Genomic DNA, 23111 nt, shown 5'->3' with positions numbered 1-23111 from the left:
CAAGAGAACAAGACATACCCAGAGTGTCGGTCGGAAGTTGACAGTTGCCTGCTAAACCTCTCAAGTTTGGTCCATCAGATCATTCTAGCCACTTGGCCTGCTCCCTTGCGTGGCAGTTATGCAGGAAAAAAACCCAACAGAGATGTGGGTTGATTCCATCTTTATTGTGTATCAGGGCTTAGATGATAAATATGGGTTGCTGTCACTCGCCACTCATCTGCTGTCCTCCTCCGTGTGAAGAGCCTCTGTAGCAGACTAAATTTAGCCCCAGAGATGAGGGTCAAGAAGGGAGAAGAATGGCCGAGGCCACGTTACCATCCTGCTACATCTCCATCTTACCATCCTGCTACATCTCCGTCTTAAAAGCAACACTGGACGGCACCGAACACTCACCTGCACACAACAGTCCCGTGCAGGAGACCCAGAGCTCTGCTAGCGAAATCATTCGTTCTGCCAATGCTTTTCTTGTTTCCCCATGAAAGGACAGCTGGCTCCCAGATACAGACATGGAATTACAGAATGTCTCGAGGACTAAGCACAAGCCTGTTGCTTGCCAACAAGGTTATGAACCCATCCCTTGATTCACTGCAGTTTTTTGCATACATTCAGAAATAGTTCTAGAACTCTGGAAATGTGAGTACCTCTGTCACGTCCCGAGCGCTCAGGCCACCCGGTGAGCCTCCTGCTGGCAGACACGGGCCTCTACAAACCAGTCTCTGCCTACAAGTCCTGAGACTGGGAGCTGTCAGAAGGTTGCAGGTTCGTGCGGAGTTTGTACATGTGATTGAGCGCTTGTGTGAGGAAAGCCCCACTGGTGTTGATCTCCATCAAGGTCAAGTTATCCAGCTAAAACACAAGGGCAAACAGACCGGGTTGGTTGAGTCTTTGATTTCACGAAAGGTTAAATCTACTGGATAAAAAATAAGGAACCAATGAGTAATAATTTTCTGAAAGCCCCGCATGGCTAGTTATCCCTTCCCGCGACGCCCTAAGCAGACAAGATGCCGCGGGCTGTCCCACAGAGCATCCGGCCTCCGTGGGCGGCCCACCGCATGCCCACCTTGGCGTGTGCCTCCTGCTGTCTCACGAAGCTGTCAGCAGACACCCGGAGCTTGGCTATGCGAGTGTCCCACACGTCCTTGATCAGGGTCCGGATCTCATCTGCTTTCGGGATGTTGTCTGAAGCACTAAAGGAAGCAAAAGGTGAAATAAATCGTATAAGGAAGCACTCAGCGAACTAAGGCAACTTCCAGGTAGAAGTGGCTTGTGTAAATGCTGCTTGGATTTAGGCAAAAATGCACAAGCTGTTCTAGACTCAAAATTGGTTTCGCTTTTTCAGTTTTTTAAAATGTAAGGATTTCTAGCGGTTAAGCTTGGTGCCAAGAAAATTCAGCCGTGATCCTCACCGAGTTATCTGTGCTCATGTTACCTGTCCCTGGGCAAGCTGTGGTACAAGGACTTCTGTTATTCACCAAAAAAAATGAGATCTTGGAGAAGCAGCTCTGAGTCGGTCCTCCCCTGACTCAGGATAACTGAGTGTTCTATACTATAGAATTTCCATCGAGAATGAATTTCTTTCAAAGGCTGGCTCAGCAGTCATGACCTCTAATGCTAATACCCCATCTGTTATCCAAGGGCTAGAACCCACTAGGCAAAGAAGACGAAGGCTCTGTGCCAGGCATTTCTATCCTCACAAAATCCCTGAAGGATAGGACTGTCCCACTCTACAGAGAAAACAAAGATACATTTGCAGAAGTCACAGAACAAATCGCAAATGAGCATAAACAGCACACCTATACACAGCAAATTCTGGGTAACAGTCTGACTGGAGCCAGCGGGGCCGCACTGAGAGCCTTCCTGTGTGACACATTTGTAAACTAAACTAACCTTTGAAGGAAGAGACAAACTAGAAGACAAAAGCAAAAGCCAACATCACGGATCACCAGGCGTCCTAGGGTAAGCTGGCAAGGCTGTCTCCACAGGCTAAAATAGCTCAAGATGAGTAGATAGAGAATCAGTAGCATACAATTGATACAGTAGATTTTATTTAAGACCCAAACATTTGGATCTTATGCTCTGAACAGCAGGTTAAAGAACAAAGGACCCCAGCTCCTCGTGAACTGCACTGCAGAACCGAGGTCCCTTCACTGAATGCATGGCTCTAAGGAATTATAAAACAAGGGTTTCGATAGGCACTGCGTACGTAACTCATTGAACTTCAAAAACTGAAGATGAACCGGCCTCCCCTCTGCTCCCATATTCTCCCTTCTGAAGTCACACTCCCCTACAAAAGCAGCCCTCTCATATCCTCCGGATAACGCCCACCTGCCTGAACACTCTCCTGGGGACGCCGCGTCCACCGCCCTGCCCTCACTCAGTCCACGCCGGTCCCAACAGCCCTGCTCCACAAATCCAGGCCCTTTCACCTTCTGTCCTTCTACCTACACTGCCCTCTCCCCTAGTAAATTTCCCCGCAGCCTCCAAGCCAGGGATCCCTTCTCTGGCAGCACCAGGCATGAGGGTTGCACCCCAACATACTCTGAACAGCATTAGCACACACTGCAGGGTTATACTACATCTGTCAACAGGGTCGCATCTCCTCCCCACGAAACTGGAACTCAAGCCTACATGACCATCTCCACTACCTGGTGGGATGCTTAGCATGTTGAATGCTGAGAATGTTGTGAACTACACAACTGCAGCCACATGTCAACTCAAGGACAAGTCCATGTTGTGCACATTTTCACCTGAATTCCACAGGTGGGCCCCCGGCCCCTGCTGCTCTTCGGGAGGCAGTAGGGAGCTTCCAACTTTGGTTCTGCTTCTGCTCTTGAATCCATCAGTGAAAAGGTGCTCAGGGCTTCAAAAGCTTGACATTGTGCAAATTACATTCTAAGTAGCCACACCTGCCTGCCCCCGACATTCCACAAACATGTGAGTACCAGGCACTGTGCAGGGGCAGGCGAGACAGTCCCTGCCCATGAGACCTGGGGGCAGGGGTGGGGAACAGCTCAGGCACAGCAGTTAGAGCATTACACCTGACAAATGCTATAGAGGGGTGCAGAGCTGCCAGGAGGACTGGTACACGTAACCTGGGAGGGAGGACCTGCTATGCTAAACCCGAGGAGGGAGCAGGGAACGGGTGGACTCATGGGGCAGAAGGACGGTACACACACACACACACACACACACACACAAACACACACACACACACACACACACACACACACACACACACACACACACACACACACACACACACACACACACACACACACACACACACGTGCCTGTGCGCTCTGAGGACCTGGGCATGTGTGAAGAAGTGAAGGAGGCCAACGTGAGCCTGCACCCTAGAGAATCGGAGGGAAGGACTGCAGAGAGTGGCGCGAGACGGGAGAAGGGAACCAGGCTATGCGGTGCTTCGAATACCACGATCAGGACTTCAGACCCTAGAGAGGCTCCGAGGAGCAGGGGACTCACGTGGCAGCTGTATCTTTGCAAGGCCGCTCTGGCTGCAAGGCGGAGAATGAATTAGAAGCCCATGGGGAGCCTGAACTGGATGAGGGGAAACAGTTTTGCCCCAGTGGACCTGCCTTCTAGCCCAGGGTCGAAGGAAAATGCGACCCCTGGCCCTTTCCTGTGCAAGAGATACAAGAACGCAGATGCACAGGCCCAAAGGAGAAAAGGGGTGCAGCTCGACTAACGAAACATTTGCAGTTAAGAAAAAGGCTGCTGCTGGAGATGATGGGCTGATACTAGAGTCCAATATCAAGTGACGGGTAGGACGCAGAATGGAAAGAACCACGGGATCCACCAGGAGAGGGAAGGGTGGAGAAAGGGAAAAAAAGAGAAACAGGGAGAGACAGAGCCCGGCCAGTGTGTGCGTGCCCACAAACGACTCCCAGACTACTGACTGAGGACCTGGGGGCCAAAGCTACCACTTCCCTCGGTAATGAGCGTGGAACACGAAAGGAGGTGGGCTGGGAACTGGGGGTTCCATCGTGCATGTGGGTTCGAAGAAGTGAGAGGTACTTACTGATTTAACAGGAGTTTGGTGAGCTCCATGTAGTGAAGGCTGGGCATAGGGGTAAAAGTTTCTTCCTTGCGTTCATGATCCCGAATCTCCTCCAACTTCTCTGAAATTTAGAAGTGTGTACGTTTTACCATGACCACGAGCAAAATATAGTTTTAAAACCGTCCAAATTTACCAAGTACCTATATTACCTAGTCAATCAACTAAAAAGTACATTTAAAAAACCCACTTTTTGAAATAACATATCAGTAACTAGACATCACTGGGCCGATCTCCTCAAGCACTTCTCTTAGAGAAGGTGGTAGATTTGGGTTATTGCTGGGCCTGCAGAATATATGACTGAAAACAGTATGTCAGAGTCTGAAGTTCTTTTCTTAGGTAAAGAGTGAAGTATTCTACCTTTGATGCAAGCAGTGATGACAGTAACCAGTGACCGGAGAAATTTACTTTTATATTAAACCCTGTTCAGCAGACAGCAAGACAACTTACAACTAATACAGAGCTGAACACCCCACGTCTGGAATCAAACTGCTGAGTCCAATTCCATCCACAGGAACAATCTCCATATGCCTCACCCCTCTCCCCTTCTGTCCTTCCCCCTGGCCTGAGAAAACCCGAGTCCTGAACCCGCCACTGCACGCTATGGCGAAGGGACACAGAGACAGAACTCTGCAGTGGGGCCTCGTGTGAAATGACTGGCCACGCATCTCCAGGTGCCCTCGGTGCTACCCTGCAATCCTTACACTCCCCTGCTCCAGACACCCTCTCACTTTCCATCCTGCCCGCCCTCTCCATGCTTTCTCCCCAACACCTTGCGGGGCTCCGCACACTACCGCCACCGCATCCTTCTAAGGGGCGCGCTGGACCTTCTCTCACCTGCACAGAACACCGCTCCGGCACCTGTCCCCACTCCTGAGTGATCCCTCTTGCCCTCGCTATCGGAGCCGTCCATCAAACTCGATGCAACATCTTCCAGCTTAAAAAGAAAACCCTCCCCTGACACCAAATCCTTCTCCAGCTACCAACCCATTTCTCATGCCCTTCACAACAAAACTTCAAGAGTTCCCTGACATCGGCACTAACTGTTCGGGTGGGCGACTATCCCACCCTCTGACACGGCTCACCGAGGCCACCACCTCTGCTCGGCCAAACCCAATGGCCACATTTCAGGCCTCGTCACGTCTGACAAGGGCCAGTCCTTGGGTGTGTTTATCACTTGGCTTCTGGGATACCACTCTCCCCAAGTTCTCCTCTCATCTCCCCGACTCCTCCAGGCCTTCCTGACCTCAACACACTGGAGGACAGAGCTCCTTCCCTCACCCCTTCTCCACTGCCTACACCCATATCCCACGTGTTCTCATCCCACTTCATTTAAACGCCACCTATGCTCTCATGACACCTTCCACACCTAGAATCCCAGCTCAGCCCCTCCCCTGACCTCCTGACTCAGGTGCCCCACTGCCCACAAAATTGCCACTCGGATGTCTAACAGGCACCTCCAGTGTCGCATGTTCAAACCCTCTCCCGGCTCCCACCCTGGTCCACACTGTCCCTGCAATGTCTCAGGAAAGGGCAGCCCCACCAGCAACCCCAGTGGGCACCCTTACCTCCTCTCTCTCATCCCATGGTCTGTCCTTCAGCAAATCCTGCTGACCCTTTTCTTCAAAATACGCCTAGATGCCAACCACATCTGCCTGCTTCCATCAACTCACTGGGCAAGCCACCCTGAGCTCTTGCCGGGCTAACCCCCTACCGCCCCCTCCCCACACTCATCTCCACACTACAGACTGAGTCTCTTTCTTTTCCACATCTAAATCAGAGTATGAAACACCTCTGTTCAAACCCTGCAACGAATCAAAAAGACCGACCATACCCAGTGACGGCCCGGAGTGCAACAACAGGAGCTCGTACGTTTCTGCTGGGGTTACAGGGGTGGCTCAACCACTCTGCAGGGCTCCTGGGCAGCTTCTAACAGAGCGAAGCACAGTCTGCCCTACGAGCTGCCAGTTCCACGACTCTAGGTGTTTATTTACCCAAGAGAAATAAAAATACATAACCGCAAAAAGACTTAGACACGACTGCTCAAAGCAGCCTTCTTCACAGTAGCGTAAAATGGGAAATGACCCAAATATGCACCAACAGAAGGATGGGGGATCAAGCTGCGGAATCCTCACGCAACAGAGGAAACACTACTCAGCGGTAACAGTGATAACAGCATGACGCAATGACACGTGCAACAACAAGGGCGAATCTCAGAGACACTGTGATGAATAAGAGAAGTCAGAGGAAAACTGACATGCCAGACGATTCCATTCCCATGCCGTCCAAGAACAGGTGGAACCAATCTACAGGGGCAGGAGCAGCAGCTGGCTCCTGGGCAGGACCCACGGGATGACTAGTGATTTCCACTCCTGGTCACCGCACGACTGCCCAGGCGTATGAGGGGCCTCAGGCAGACTGTCTCCGCACCTTCTCTCTGACTCTGGCCCTCCCACGACACAGGCTCTTGCCCTCTAACACCTGGGTTAGAATAGGCCAAAATTGACAGAAAGGGATGCAGCGCCAACAGAACCAGGGCCTGGTGGGCGGGTGGGGAGGTCCCTGCTTAAAAAAACGCCCTTCAGAGCAGAAGGGACTGGAGTTTCCTGTCATGTTTCAGGACCACCAGATTCACACACCCCTTTGGGACAGGAAGTAAAGACAAAACGCGCGAGCAATCTTTCTTAAACTGTATTTGAGTGCACCTGGCTCCAAGTGTCCTAGCTTCTAGGAGGTAGGTACCCCCGGGTGATTTCCGAAGGGAAGGGGATAATCAAAATCTCTCAGAGGCTTTTCAAATTTCATATGCCCCCCAACCCCGACCCCAAATAAATGTGACATTCATTCTTTACTAGTAATGAGCCATTCATAGCTCCAAGGTGAGAAAAAGACTGCAACGGTTCAGGAAGAAGACCATGTGCCTCTTTGATGCGGTATTTCCTTCTCGGTTTTTTTCCAACAGCTTTACTGAGGCATAATCGACATACCATACCATTCACCATTCAATGGTTTTTTAGTATATTCACAGAGTTGTGCACCCATCACTTCAATCAACTTCAGAACACTTTCATCACCCCAAAAGGAACCCCATAATGGTTCCATCACCTGCTCAAACCCTCATCCTTAGGCAACCACTAATCTTCTTTGTCTGTGGATCTGCCTGCTCTGAACAATTCATATTAATAGAAGAATACAATAGTTGGTCTTTGTGTCTGGTTCTTCTCCCACTTAATGTAACATTTTACAGGTTCATCGGGACTTCCCTGGTGGCACAGTGGTTAAGAATCTGCCTGCCAATGCAGGAGACACGGGTTTGAGCCCTGGTCTGGGAAGATCCCACATGCCACGGAGCAACTAAGCCCGTGCGCCACAACTACTGAGCCTCCGCTCTAGAGGCCTGTGAGGCCGTCGTGCCTAGAGCCCGTGCTCTGCAAGAAGAGAAGCCACTGCAATGAGAAGCCCACGCACCACAACAAAGAGTAGCCCCCGCTCACCATAACTAGAGAAAGCCCACGCGTGCAGCAATGAACACCCAACGCAGCCAAAAATATAAATAAAAAATAAAGGTTCATCTATGTCTGCACCCTGTGTCACAACCTCATCCACTTAGGTGGCCAAAAACAATATTGCCTTGGATGGACGATGCCTTATTGTCATGCATTCTCTCTAATGTAAGGTAACGACTCTGCTCCTCATGCTGGTCTATGGGTTTTAAAAAAAATTTTTTTTGATATATTTACTTTTATTTATTTATCTTTGGCTGCATTGGGTCTTCGTTGCTGCACGCAGGCTTTCTCTAGTTGCAGCGAGCGGGAGCTGCTCTTCATTGTGCTGCACGGTCTTCTCACTGCAGTGGCTTCTCTTGTTGTGGAGCGCGGGCTCTAGGCATGCGGGCTTCAGTAGTGGTGGCACACGGGCTCAGTAGTCATGGCTTGCAGGTTCTAGAGCGCAGGCTCAGTAGTTGTGGCGCACGGGCTTAGTTGCTCTGTGGCATGTGGGATCTTCCCGGATCAGGGCTCAAACCCGTGTCCCCTGCACTGGCAGGTGGATTCTTAACCGCTGCACCAAGGATGTCCCTAGACTTTAAAATAAACACTGTTACAAGAGACAAAGAAGGACACTACATAATGATCAAAGGATCAATGAAAGAAGAAGACATAACAATTGTAAATGTATATGCACCCAACATAGGAGCACCTCAATGTATAAAGCAGATACTAACATCCATAAAGGGAGAAATTGACAGTAACACAATAATAGTAGGGGGATTTAACACCCCACTTTCATCACAGACAGATCATCCAGACAGAAGATCAATAAGGAAACACGAGCCTTAAATGACAAATTAGACCAGATGGACTTAATTGATATTTACAGAGCATTCCACGCAAAAGCCACAGAATACACATTCTTTTCCAGTGCACGTGGAACATTCTCCAGGATTGATCACATGCTAGGCTACAAAGCAAGGCTCAGTAAATTTAAGAAAACTGAAATCATATCAGGCATCTTCTCCGACCACAACACTATGAGATTAGAATCAGCTAGAAGAAAAAAACTGTAAAAACATAAATACGTGGAGGCTAAACAATATGTTACGAAACAACCAATGGATCACTGATGAAACCATAGAGGAAATTAAAAAATACCTAGAGACAAATGAAAACAAAATCATGACCATCCAAAATGTATAGGATACAGAAAAAGCAGTTCTAAGAGGGAAGTGTATAGCAATACAATCCTACCTCAGAAAACAAGAAAAATCTCAAATAAACAACCTAACCTTAGACCTAAAGCAACTAGAGAAAGAAGAAAAAAACAAAACCCAAAGATAGTACACTGAAATAATAAATATCAGAGCAGAAATAAATGAAATAGAGACAAAGAAAAAATAGAAAATATCAATAAAACTAAAAGCTGGTTTTTTGAAAGGATAAACAAAATTGATAAATCTTTAGCCAGACACATCAAGAAAAAAAGGGAGGGGGCTAAAATAAATAAAATTACACATGAAACAGGAGAAGTTACAACAGAAATACAAAGGACCATAAGAGCCAAACAACTCTATGCCAGTAAAATGGACAACCTAAAAGAAACGGACAAATGCTTAGAAAGGTACAACCCTCCAAGACTGAACCAGGAAGAAACAGAAAACATGAACAGACAAATCACAAGTACTAAAGAGGAAACTGTGATTAAAAAACTCCCAACAAACCAAATTCCAGGACCTGATGGCTTCACAGCTAAATTCTATCAAACATTCAGAGAAGAGTTTAACACCTAACCTTCTGAAACTATTCCCAAAAATTGCAAAGGAAAGAACACACCCAAACTCATTCTATAAGGCCACCATCACTTTAATATCAAAACCAGACGATACCATAAAAAAAAGAAAATTACAGGCTAATATCACTGATGAACAGATGCAAAAATCCTCAGCAAAATACTGGCAAACTGAATTGAACAATACTCTAAAAGGATCATACACCACGATCAAGTGGGATTATCCCAAAGTTGGAAGGATTTTTCAATATCTGCAAATCAATCAGTGTGATACACCACATTAACAAACTGAAGAATAAAAACCATATGATCAGACTTTCCTGGTGGCGCAGTGGTTAAGAATCCGCCTGCCAATGCAGGGGACACGGGTTCGAGCCCTGTTCTGGGAAGACCCCACATGCCGTGGAGCAACTAAGCCTGCACGCCACAACTACTGAGCCTGTGCTCTAGAGCCCACGAGCCACAACTACTAAAGCCCACGTGCCTAGAGCCTGTGCTTTGCAACAAGAGAAGCCACCACAATGAGAAGCCTGCGCACCACAACGAAGAGTAGCCCCTGCTTGCCGCAACTAGAGAAAGCCCACGCGCAGCAACAAAGAACCAAGAAAGCCACAAATGAATAAATAAAACAAAAACAAACAAAACCATATGATCATCTCAATAGATGCAAAAAGGGCTTTTGACAAAATTCAACACCAATTTATAATAAAAACTCTCCAGAAAGTGGGCATAGAGGGAACCTACCTCAACATAATAAAAGCCATATATGACAAACCTACAGCTAACATCATACTCAACGGTGAAAACCTGAAAGCATTTCCTATGAGATCAAGAACAAGATAAGGGGCTTCCCTGGTGGCGCAGTGGTTGAGAATCTGCCTGCTAATGCAGGGGACACGGGTTCGAGCCCTGGTCTGGGAAGATCCCACATGCTGCGGAGCAACTAGGCCCGTGAGCCACAACTACTGAGCCTGCGCGTCTGGAGCCTGTGCTCCGTAACAAGAGAGGCCACGATAGTGAGAGGCCCGCGCACCGCGATGAAGAGTGGCCCCCGCTTGCCACAACTAGAGAAAGCCCTTGCCCAGAAACGAAGACCCAACACAGCAAAAATAAATAAGTAAATTAATAAACTCCTACCCCCAACATCTTCAAAAACAAAAACAACAACAACAAAAAAAAACAAGATAAGGATGTCCACCCTCTCCACTTTTATTCAACATAGTTTGGAAGTCCTAGTCATGGCAATCAGAGAAGAAAAAGAAATAAAAGGAATCCAAATTGGAAAAGAAGTAAAACTGTCACTGTTTGAAGATGACAGGATACTATACAAAGAAAATCCTAAAGATGCTACCAGAAAACTGCAAGAGTTGATCAATGAATTTAGCAAAGTGGCAGGATACAAAATACATACACAGAAATCTGTTGCTTCTATACACTAGCAACGAAAGATCAGAAACAGAAATTAAAGAAACAATCCCATTTACCAGCACATCAAAAAGAATAAAATTCCCAGGAATAAACCTACCTAAGGAGACAAAAGACCTGTACTCTGAAAACTTTAACACACTAATGAAAGAAATCCAAGATGATACAAACAGATGCAAAGATATACCATGTTCTTCAACTGGAAGATCAATGTTGTCAAAATCACTATACTACCCAAGTCATTCTACAGAATCAGTGCGATCCCTATCAAATGAACAGTGGCATTTTTCACAGAACTAGAACATTTTAAAATGCGTATGGAAACAAAAAAGATGCGGAAGAGCCAAAGGAATCCTGACAAGAGAAAATGAAACTTGAGCAATCAGGCTCCCTGACTTCAGACTATACTACAAAAAAGCTACAGTAATCAAAAAAGTATGCTACAGGCAAACACAAAAAATATAGATCAAACACAAAACATATAGATCAAAGAAAGCTCAGAAACAAACACACAAACTTATGGCCAATTAATCTACGACTAAGGAGGCAAGCCTACACAATGCAGAAAAGACAGTCTCTTAAATAAAGGGTGCTACACTGGTGCACAGTGTACCAGTGTGTACAGGACAGCTACATGCAAAAGACTGAAACTAAAACACTAACAGCATACACAAAGATAAACTCAAACAGAATTAAAGACCTAAGTGTAAGGCTGGGAGACGAAAAACTCTTAGAGGGAAACATAGGCAGAACACTCTGACATAAATCACAGCGAGATCTTTTTGATCTGTCTCCTCAAATAATGGAAATAAAAACAAAAATAAACAAATGAGACCTCATTAAACTCAAAAGCTCTTGCAAGCAAACAAAACCATAAACAAAACAACAAAACAACCCACAGAATGAGAGAAAATACTTGCAAACGTTGTGACCGACAAAAGCTTAATCTCCAAAATTTACAGACAGCTCATGCAGCTCAATATCAAAAAAAACCCAAACAACCCGATATAAAAATAGGGGAAGACCTAAATAGACTTTTCTCCAAAGAAGACATACAGAGGGCCAAGAGGCACATGAAAAGTTGCTGGACATCGCTAATTATAAGAGAAATGCAAATCAAAACTACAATGAGATACCACCTTATACCAGTCAGAATGGCTAACATCAAAACGTATACAAACAATAAATACTGGAGAGGGTGTGGAGAGAAGGGAACCCTCCTACACTGTTGGTGGGAATGTAAATTGGTGCAGTAACTATGGAAAACACTATGGACATTCTTTAAAAAACTAAAAATAGAGCTACCATAAGATGCAGCAATCCCACTCCTGGTCATATATCTGGAGAAAACCACGGTTCGAAAGGATACATGCACCCCAACGTTCATTGAAGTGCTGCTTACAATAGCCAAGACAGGGAAGCAACCTAAATGTTCACCAACAGATGAATGGATAAAGAAGATGCAGTACATATATACACTGGAGTATTACTCAGCCATCAAAAGGAATGACGTAATGCCATTTGCAGCAACACAGACAGACCTGGAGATTATCATACTAAGTGAAGTAAACCAGACAGAGAAAGACAAATATCATACAATACAGCTTATATGCAGAATCTAAAACAAAATATGCAAACTGACTTATTTACAAAATAGAAACAGGCTCACAGACTTAGAAAATAAACGTACAGTTACCAAAGGAGAAAAGTGGAAGGGAAAGATAAATTGGGAGTATGGGACTGACATACACACACTACATTTCAAATAAATAACCAACAAGGACCTACTGTATAAAACAGGGAACTCTGCTCACTATCCTGTAATAACCGAAATGTGAAAAGAATTTGAAAAAGAGTAGATACGTGTATATGTAAAACTGAATCACTATACTGTATACCTGAAACTAACACAACATTATTAATCAACGAAACCCCAGTATAAAATAAAAATTAAAACCAAAACAAAAATAAATGGGACCTCATTAAACTCAAAAGCTTTTCACAGCAAAGGAAACGACAACCTACAGAATGGGAGAAAATACTGGCAAAGGATGTGACCGACATGAAATCAATCTCCAAAATTTACAAAGAGCTCATGCAACTCAATATCAAAAAAGCAAACAACCCTATCAAAAAATGGACAGGAGACCTAAATAGCCTTTTCTCCAAAAAAAACATACAGACATCCACAGGCACATGAGAAGATGCTCAACATCGCTAATTATTAAAGAAATGCAAATCAGAACTATAATATCACCTCACACCAGTCAGAACGGCCATGATCAAAAAGCCCACAAACAATAAATGCTGGAGAGGGTGTGGAGAAAAGGGAACCCTCCTACACTGTTGGTGGGAATGTAAGTTGGTGCAGCCACTGTGGAGCACAGTATGGAGGTTCCTCAGAAACTAAAACTAGAGCTACCATATGACCCAACAATCCAACTCCTGGGCATATACCCGGACAAAACTATAACTGAAAAAGATACACGCACCACTGTGGTCACGGTAGCACTGCTTACAATAGCTGAGACATGGAAGAAACCTAAATGTCCATCTTCATAAAGAAGATGTGGTACGTATATACAATCAAATACTACTTGGCCATAAAAGAGAACGAAATAATGCCATTTGCAGCAACATGGATGCAACTAGAGAGTATCATACTACGTGAAGTCAGAAAGAGAAAGACAAATACCATGTGATATCACTTACACGTGGAATCTAAAATATGGCACAAATGAACCTATCTACAAAACAGAAACAGACTCACAGACACAGGGATCAGATTGGTGGCTGCCAAACAGGACGGGTGAAGGGAGAGAGCTATGGACTGGGAGTTTGGGGTTGGTAGATGTAAACTATCATACTTAGAACAGATAAAAAACAAGGTCCTAGGGCTTCCCTGGTGACGCAGTGGTTAAGAATCCGCCTGCCGATGCAGGGGACATGGGTTCGTGCCCCGGTCTGGGAAGATCCCACGTGCCGCGGAGAGGCTGGGCCCGTGAGCCATGGCCGCTGAGCCTGCGCGTCCGGAGCCTGTGCTCCGCAACGGGAGAGGCCACAACAGTGAGAGGCCCGCATACCGCCAAAAAAAAAAAAAAAAACATACAGACGGCCCCAGGCACATGAGAAGATGCTCAACGTCGCTAATTATTAGAGAAATGCAAATCAAAACTACAATGAAGGCTTCCCTGGTGGTGCAGTGGTTGAGAGTCCGCCTGACGATGCAGGGGACATGGGTTCGTGTCCCGGTCCGGGAAGATCCCACATGCCGCGGAGCGGCTAGGCCCGTGAGCCATGGCCACTGAGCCTGCGCGTCCGGAGGCTGTGCTCCGCAACGGGAGAGGCCACAACAGTGAGAGGCCCGCGTACCGCAAAAAACAAAAACAAAAACAAAACTATAATGAGATATCACCTCACACTGGTCACAATGGCCATCACCAAAGAGTCTAAAAACAATAAATACTGGAGAGGGTGTGGAGAAAAGGGAACCCTCCTACACTGTTGTTGGGAATGTAAACTGGTACAGCCACTATGGAAAACAGTATGGAGGTTCCTTAAAAAAACTAAAAATAGAGCTACCATATGACCCAGGAATCCCACTTCTGGGCATGTATATGGGGAAAAAACATGATTCGAAAGGATACATGCACCCCAATGTTCATTGCAGCGCTGCTTACAATAGCCAGGACATGGAAGCAAGCTAAATGTCCTTTGACAGAGGAATGGATAAAGAAGATGTGGTACATATATACAAAGGGGTATTACTCAGCCATTAAAAGGAATGATATAATGCCATTTGCAGCAACACAGACAAACCTGGAGATTATCATACTAAGTAAAGTAAGCCACACAGAGAAAGGCAAGTATCATATGATACGGCTTCTATGCGGAATCTAAAACAAAATATACAAATGGACTTATTTACAAAACAGAAACGGACTCAGAGACTTAGAAAACAAACTTACGGTTGCCAAAGGAAAAAGATGTAGGGGAAGGATAAATCGGGGAGTGTGGGATTGACATATACAGTAAGTTTCCCACATACAAACGAGTTCCATTCCGCGAGGGCATTCGTAGCCCCATTTGTTCACAAGTCCAACAAAGTTAGCGTAGGTACCCAACTAGCACAATAGGCTATATAGTACTGTACTGTAATTGGTTTATAATACTTTTCACACAAATAATACATAAAAACAAACACAAAAAATAAACATTTAAAATCTTACAGTACCCTGAAAAGTACAGTAGTACAACAGCTGGCATAGAGCTGGCATCGAGTGAACAGGCAAGAAGAGTTACTGACTGGAGGAGGGAGGGGAGGTGGGACATGGTAGAGCTGAAGGACCGTCAGCAACAGGAGATGGAGGGCAAGCTGCAATGTCACTCACGCCTGACGTTCACGGCACAGGTTCTGGTTCTTTGCTGGATCGATTCTATCTACCCTCTTGAAAAAACGATCCAGTGATGTCTTGGTAGTGGCTCTTCTTATCTCCTCACAGACGACACGGTAGCGCTGGACTGCATTCTGATCGGCTGCTGCAACCTTCGTGTACCGTTCTGTGTTAGGGTCCTGTGCCTCAAAAACCAACAGTGCCCCCTCAAATAAAGAAAATCCCCTTGCAATTTCCTGTGTTGTGAATCTCTTCGATTCTTCAGTTACTTCTTCCTCTTGTCTGTCTTTGTCCTTTCTCTGGGCCTCCAATTCCTTCAGGTCTTCGTTAGTAAGCCCCTCGTTTTGCATAGCAACGAGTTCAATGAAGCTGTCCTCTTGCAGATCTAGCGCCAGCTTCTCGCTGAGGGTCACTACGTTGCTGAAGACTTCTTTGGACTCCTCATCCACCTTCTCAAAACCAAGAAAATCGTGAACAAACTGTGGGCAAAGGTTCTTCCAAACCCCATTCATGGTGACGGCCATAACGTCATGCCAAGAAAAGTCAATCTTTTTTACGGCTGTGTAGATGTTACAGTCCTTCCAAAACTGTCACAAAGTTGTTCCTGCTTGGTCACTTGCCTTTACTGCCTGACGAAAGTGTGACGTAAATAATATTTCTTGAAAGTCACTACAACTCCCTGGTCCATATGTTGGATGAACAACATGGTATTCAGTGGCAGATGCACTACTTTGACGTTGGGATGAAAGTCATTCATGAATGGGGGGTAGCCCGGATCACTGTTGAGCAGCAAAAGAATGTTGAACGGGATGTCCTTCTCCAAGCAATGTTTCTCTACCTCTGGGATAAAGTGGTGGAAAAGCCAATCCTGGAAAATGGCCTGTATAACCCAGGCTTTGGGGTTACTCTTCCACACAACAGGAAGAGAGCCCTTGGCTACGTTTTTAAGGGCTCTTGGGTTCTCTGAATGATAAACTAACAGGCTTCAGCTTCATAGCACCAGAAGCATTGCCACCAAACAACAGAGTCAGCCTGTCCTTTGCTGCTCTATAGCCTGGCATCAACTTTCCCTCCTTGCTGATGTAACTTCAGTCCGGCATCCTCTTCCAGTACAGTCCTGTCTCATCCACATTAAACACCTGCTCGGGAAAATTCGCGCCTTCATCAATAATTTCTCAAAGCGTTTCAGGAAATTCCCGGGCAGCTATCGTATCTGCACTCGCTGCCTCACCACTTACTTTTACCTTGTGAAGTTGGCTCCAGCCTTGAACCCATGAAACCAGCCGTGGCTGGCATTAGAAGATGTGCCCTCTGATTCTTTGCCGTGTTTCTTCTTCAAGGCTTTTGGCTTTCTCTTGAATCAGCATTAAGCTGAGTGGGACTCGACGCTGATGCTGATCCGTCATCCACCTATTGAGAAGTTTCTGCATCTCCTCCATCACTTTTCCACGCTTCTTTGATATCACTGTCAACATCATCGGCACAGCAGCCTTCACACGTTCCATGATCTTGTCCTTCTTCTTTAGGATCGTGCTGGTGGTTAACGATTCTTGTTATGAGAACGAGCGGCATCTGCCATCTTTTTGCCTCACTCCACTCTCTCAATTATTTTCACTTTTGTTTCCACTATTATTGCTTGGCGCTTCTTAGCAGTACCAGCTACATCACCGCTGCTTTTATGCCTGCTTCCGGACATCCTGGGCTTGAAATAAAGATACTGTACTAGTGTACTCTATATAGTAAAGTACACCAAAGCACAACCACTTGTAGAGGATGCACGCACATGGCAATGTACGACAGACACGTGAACTAACAGACGTGACTGGACATGTGAACGCACGTTCCCATCTTTGAAAGTTCGCAACTTGAAGGTTCATATGTAGGCACTTACTGTACACACTACTATATTTAAAATACATAACCAACAAGGACCTACTGTACAGCACAGGGAACTCTGATTAACATTCTCTAATAACCTAAATGAAAAAAGAATTTGAAAGAGTTCATACATGTATAACTAAATCACTTCATTGTACACCTGAAAATAACACAACATTGTTAATCAACTATACTCCAATATAAAATAAAAATTAAAAATAAAAAACAAAAAGGGACTTACCTGGTGATCCAGTGGGAAAGACTCTGAGCTCCCAATGCAGGGCACCCTGGTTTGATCCCTGAACAGGGAACTAGATCCTGCATGCATACCAAAACTAAGAAGCCTGCAGGCCACAACTAAGAAGCCCACATGTCAAAACTTAGAAGCCTGCATGCCACAACAAAGACCTGGCACAGCCAAAACAAATAAATAAAAAATAATAAATTTTTAAAAATTAAAACAAAAACAAAAAAACAAATGGTATCTCACTGAACTCAAAAGCTTCTACAAGCAAAGGAAACCATAAGCAAAATGACAAGACAACCCAAAGAATGGGAGAAAGTATTTGCAAACGATGTGACCAACAAAAGATTAATCTCCAAAATTTACAAACAGGTCGTGCAGCTCAATATCGAAAAATCAAACAACCCAATAAAAAAATGGACGAAGACCTAAATACACTTTCCTCCAAAGAAGACATATAGACGTCCACAGGCACATGAAAACATGCTCAACATCGCTAATTCTTAGAGAGATGCAAATTGAAACTACAATGAGATATCACCTCATACCACTCAGAACGGCCATCATCAAAAACTCTACAGACCATAAATACTGGAGAGGGTGTGGAGAAAAGGGAACCCTCCTACACTGTTGGTGGGAATGTAAATTGGTGCAGCCACTACGGAGAACAGTATGGACGTTCCTTAAAAAACTAAAAATAGAACTACCATATGACCCAGCAATCCCACTTCTGGTCATATATCTGGAGAAAACCATGGTTTGAAAGGATACATGCACCCCAATGTTCACTGCAGTGCTGCTTACAATTAGCCCAGACATGTCAGCCACCCAAATGTCCATCAACATATGAATGCATAAAGATGATGTGGTACATATACACAATGGAGTATTACTCAGCCATTAAGAAGAATGAAGTAATGCCATTTGCAGCAACACAGATAGACCTGGAGATTATCATACTAAATGAAATAGGCCAGAAAGGGAAATACAAATACCATATGATATGAGTTATATGTGGAATCTAAAATACGGCACAAATGAACCTACCTACAAAACAGAAACAGACTCACAGACATAAGAGCTCATACTTGTGGTTGCCAAGGGGGAGGGCGGTGGGGGAGAGGGATCAAATCGGAGTTTGAGGTTAGCAGATGTAAACTATTATACAGAGAATGGATAAACAGCAAGGTCCTACTATACAGCACAGTGAACTATACTCAATATCCTGGGATAAAGCATAATTGAAAAGAATATAAAAAATGAGTGTACGTGTATAAATGAGTCACTTTGCTGTACAGCAGTGACACAACACTAAATCAAATATACTTCAATAAAAATAAAAATTTTTTTTAAAATCTTGAAAAATCTAGTCCATTTCCAGCAAAAATCCAATTTCTAAGGAAAATAAGGGAATATTTAAAGCTTCTATCATGGGAAAAAATGCACTATGGAAATATCTGTCTTGCCACAAATAAATGATCTAATGTACCACTCTTTAGGAAAAAAAGGAATGTATATATGTGTACATATGTGAGTCACTTTGCTGTACAGCAGAGATTAGCACAACATTGTAAATCACCCATGCTAGCACAGGGAGATCAGCTCGGTGCTTTGTGACCACCTAGAGGGGTGGGATAGGGAGGGTGGGAGGGAGATGCAACAGGGAGGAGATAGGGGGATATATGTATATGTATTGCTGATTCTCTTTGTTATACAGCAGAAACTAACACACCATTGTAAAACAATTCTACTCCAATAAAGATGTTAAAAAAATCACCTATGCTTCAATTAAAAAAATTAAAAAATAAAAGAAGAATGAAATAATGCCATTTGTAGCAACATGGATGAACCTGGTGATTAACATACTAAGCAAAGTAAGCCAGACAGAGAAAGACAAATATCATATGATATCACTTATATGAAGAATCTAAAAAAAGAGGGAAATGAACTTATTTACAAAACAGAAACAGACTCACAGACTTAGAAAACAAACTTTTGGTTACTAAAGGGGAGAAATAGAATAGTAACCAAACTTTTGGTTACTAAAGGGATAAATTTGGAGTTTGGAATTGACATATACACACTACCATATCTAAAATAGATACCCAACAAGCACCTACTGTATAGCACATGGAACTCTGCTCAATATCCTAGTAATCTAAATGGGAAAAGAATTTGAAAAAGGATAGATACATGTATACGTATAACTGAATCACTTTTCTGTACACCTGGAATTAACACAACATTGTTTTGTTTATTTATTTATTTGGCTGCATTGGGTCTTTGTTACTGAGCACCGGCTTCTCATTGCAGTGGTTTCTCTTGTTGCAGAGCACAGGCTCTAGGCGCGTGGGCTTCAGTAGTTGTGGCACACAGGCTCAGTAGTTGTGGCTTACGGGCTCTAGAATGCAGGCTCAGTAGTTGTGGCACACAGGCTTAGGTGCTCCGCGGCATGTGGGATCTTCCCAGACCAGGGCTCGAACCCGTGTCCCCTGCACTGGCAGGTGGATTCTTAACCACTGTGCCACCAGCAAAGTCCCAAACACAACATTGTTAATCAACTATACTCCAATATAAAATAAAACTTAAAAACAAAAATAAAAATAAACAGGACCTCTTTAAACTCGAAAGCTTTTGCACAGCAAAGAAAACCATATACAAAACGAAAAAACAACCCACAGAATGGGAGGAAATATTTGCAAATGATGTGACCAACAAAAAATTAATCTCCCAAATTTAGAAAGATCTCATGCAGCTCAATATCAAAAAAAAAAAAAAAAAAAAAAAAACCCCATCAAAAGACAGACAGGAGACCTAAATAGCCTTTTTTTCCAAAGAAAACATACACACGTCCACAGGCACATGAGAAGATGCTCAACATCTCTAATCATTAGAGAAATGCAAATCAAAACTACAATGAGATATTACCTCACACCAGTCAGAATGGCCACCATCAAAAAACCTACAAACAATAAATACTGGAGAGGGTGTGGAGAAAAGGGAACCCTCTTGCACTGCTGGTGGGAATGTAAATTGATACAGCCACCATGGAGAACAGTGTGGAGGTTCCTCAGAAAACTAAAAATAGCATTTCCACATGATCCAGCCAATTCCACTCCCGGGCATCTACCAGGACAAAACTTAATTCGAAAAGATCCATGCACCCCAATGTTCACTGCAGCCCTGTTTACAATAGCCCAGACATGGAAGTCAGCTAAATGTCCATCGACAGAGGAATGGATAAAGAAGATGTGGTACATATATACAATGGAATATTACTCAGCCATTAAAAAAAGAAAGAAAGAATGCCACTTGGAGCAACATGGATGGACCTGGAGATTATCATACTAAGTGAGATAAGTCAGACAGAGAAAGACAAATATATGATAACATTTTTATGCGGAATCTTAAAAAAATGATACAAATGAACTTATTTACAAAACGTAAACAGACTCACAGACTTAGAAAACAAACTTACGGTGACCAAAGGGAAAAGGTGGAGGGGAGGGAGAAACTGGTAGTTTGGGGTTGACATATACATACTATGATATTTAAAACAGATAATTGGGGGGGAGGGAAAAAAAGATAATCAATAAGGACCTACTGTACAGCACAGGGAACTCTGCTCACTATTCTGTAATAACCAAAGTGGGAAAAGAATTTGAAAAAGAGTAGACACATGTATATGTACCTGAATCACTTTGCTGAACACCTGAAACTACCACAACACTGTCGATCGACTATACTGCAATATAAAACTAGAATTAAAATTAAAAAGTTTGTGGAAATATCTTAAAATCAAAACCTTAAGTAGAATTTGTACACATACCCCAAACGACCATTACTAACAGTGGTCCGCGGCCTCGCGCAGCTGAGGCTGGGAAGCATTCATTGATTTCACCTGATGAGCGACGCCGCGTCCCTGGAAGGACCGCTTGCCTCCACCCGCGGGAGGGCGACCCCAGCCCCCACGGCCCGCCCCCCCACCACACCCCGCTCCCCCTCCACGTGCTCACCCACGTCCATCCACTCGGGGGGGAGCAGCCGACACTTCTGTCTCTGTTTCAGGTTGATCGCCAGCCACAGAGGCACCTGCACTGGTAAGCCGGGGTTGAAAGGCCCCAGGTCGCCCTGCAAGCAAACACACACACACACCGTCCCTCAAAACTGCATCGCTGGACCTCTGCTGTCCACGGGCTTGAAGCCCGAGCGCGCTCTCGGCCACACTGCGCCCCACCGCTCATCTGCGCTGGGTCCCGAACGCCGCCAGACGACACCTGTGGGCGCTGGACCCGCCGCCCAGCCCCCCTCCCGGAAGCGGGAACCAACCAGGGAGAGCCGGAGGCCCGGCGGGTCTCACCCCGATGAGGTAGATCTTGTCCAGACTGAAGTTCGGGATGATGGTGACCAGCTCCTTCTCGGCAAGGAACTCCACCTCGGCCGCGTCCATGGTGGGGCCCGCGGCCAGCCCGGGACTCGCCGCCGCCGCCGCCGCCGCCGCCGCCGCCGCCGCCGCCGCCGCCGCCTCCGGCCCCTCAGCGTCCGGGAAGACGCGCTACAGCCGCCGCTTTCCCGCCACCGAGCAATGCCTAGCCTCTGGCCGGAAAAAGCCTCGGCCGGCCTATAGAAACGCGGCGTTCTCCACGGGGCGGCGGAAGGCGGGGACCGCGGATGCTACGAGCCCGCGGACTGGCGAGCCTGAACGAGGCTGCGAGTGGACCCCGCCCCTCTCGTGGGCAGGCCCCGCCCCCTCCCGTGTCCCGGCCCGCCCCTCCCGTGGGCCAGCGCGCCTGGCGCCGCCGGCCCACCTGCACCTAGTACAGCCTTCGGCGTCCCTTCACCTGCCCCGGGCGCCCGCCCGCCAACACCGCGAGTCAAACTGCGGGTGGGCTTCGGGGCCAGGAGTATATGCATGTAATTGGTTACGGCGTGACCTGGCTACACAGACGCGGCCTCGGGCCGCAGCGGAGCGAGCGAAGGCGTTGTTTCCTTTAACTTCACAATCTTCTGTCTTCCCTGTACACGGGGTTAATATCTATAAAAATGAAGATTCCTGGGAATTCCCTGGCGGTCCAGTGGTTAGGACTCCGCGCTTTGGGCCCGGGTTGATCCCTGGTTGGGGAACTAAGATCCCACAAGCAGCGCGGTGCGGCCAAAAGAAAAAAACCACGCAGATTCCTCCACTGCACCCACATATTCCAATTCGGAAACCACGGGGGAGAGGCTCACAATTTGCACTTTGGCAAACTCCCCAGGTGAGACTTGTGAAGGGTCAACTTTGCCCGACTGGGGCAAATAACGTATTGATGAGCTCATCTGTTGGCCATTCCGGGTGCCCTCTATACCGCGGGCTCATGGTAACCTTTACAACAGGGGTTCTAAGACCCGCCTGTCAGCATCCCCTGGGAGATTCCGAATGTTCACATGCACACACCTGCAGACTTGTGATTCAGGGGTCTGGGTGAGGACACAGTGTTGATTTTAATCAGGGATTTTGATGGGGTGATAATAGGCCAGGAAAACTTCCCAGGAGGTGAAGCAGCTAGAAGAAAACTGGGGTGGGGTGGGGGTGGGGGGTCAGGAAGGGGCGGGGGGCGGGGGGAGTTGAGTTCAACACCATGATCATTAGGCTCTAAGAAAAAACATATGTGACAGGAGGATTTCAGGGTTCTAGATCCCAGCAGGAAAGCTGCCTCACCCCAGAAAACAGCACACTTTCCTCTCTAACCACCCTGAAACCTGCCCCATGTCAGGTTGTCGGGAAGATGAAATAAGGTCATACTTCAGTTCTGCTCACTCGCATGGCCTGGAA

At 45.8% G+C, this 23111-nt stretch overlaps 1 protein-coding gene across 2 annotated transcripts; it reads right to left on the bottom strand.

Moving 5' to 3' along the window:
- Positions 1 to 143: 143 nt before the first annotated feature.
- Positions 144 to 21901, bottom strand: GINS2 (GINS complex subunit 2). 2 transcript variants are annotated; one of them, XM_049704095.1, is made up of 6 exons: positions 21826 to 21901; positions 21660 to 21789; positions 21316 to 21430; positions 4040 to 4139; positions 1061 to 1187; positions 144 to 846 (listed from the first exon to the last, which is right to left on the bottom strand). In XM_049704095.1, exons 2-6 carry the CDS (start codon positions 21747 to 21749, stop codon positions 721 to 723), a joined length of 558 nt encoding a protein of 185 aa, XP_049560052.1. In that variant the 5' UTR covers positions 21750 to 21789; positions 21826 to 21901; the 3' UTR covers positions 144 to 720. The 2 variants fall into 2 exon arrangements, with proteins under 2 accessions (XP_049560052.1, XP_004280193.1); XM_004280145.4 differs by lacking the exon at positions 21826 to 21901 and having other exon boundaries at positions 21660 to 21817.
- Between the last annotated feature and the right edge of the window lie 1210 nt (positions 21902 to 23111).

The sequence above is a fragment of the Orcinus orca genome, chromosome 20 (assembly GCF_937001465.1).
Source record: "Orcinus orca chromosome 20, mOrcOrc1.1, whole genome shotgun sequence".
In the NCBI taxonomy this organism is placed as follows: domain Eukaryota; kingdom Metazoa; phylum Chordata; class Mammalia; order Artiodactyla; family Delphinidae; genus Orcinus; species Orcinus orca.
Note: the sequence above shows the minus strand (reverse complement) of the source record. Positions and strands in the feature narration are given on the sequence as shown.

Bases quoted from the DNA above. Each gene is read 5' to 3' on its own strand.
- GINS2 (XM_049704095.1), bottom strand. From the start codon at position 21,749: ATGGACGCGGCCGAGGTGGAGTTCCTTGCCGAGAAGGAGCTGGTCACC. The intron at 4,140-21,315 runs GTGAGCACGTGG...TCTAAATTTCAG, and splicing joins CCCCGAGTGGATGGACGTGG to AGAAGTTGGAGGAGATTCGG. The intron at 847-1,060 runs GTGGGCATGCGG...CTTGTGTTTTAG, and splicing joins AGCAGGAGGCACACGCCAAG to CTGGATAACTTGACCTTGAT.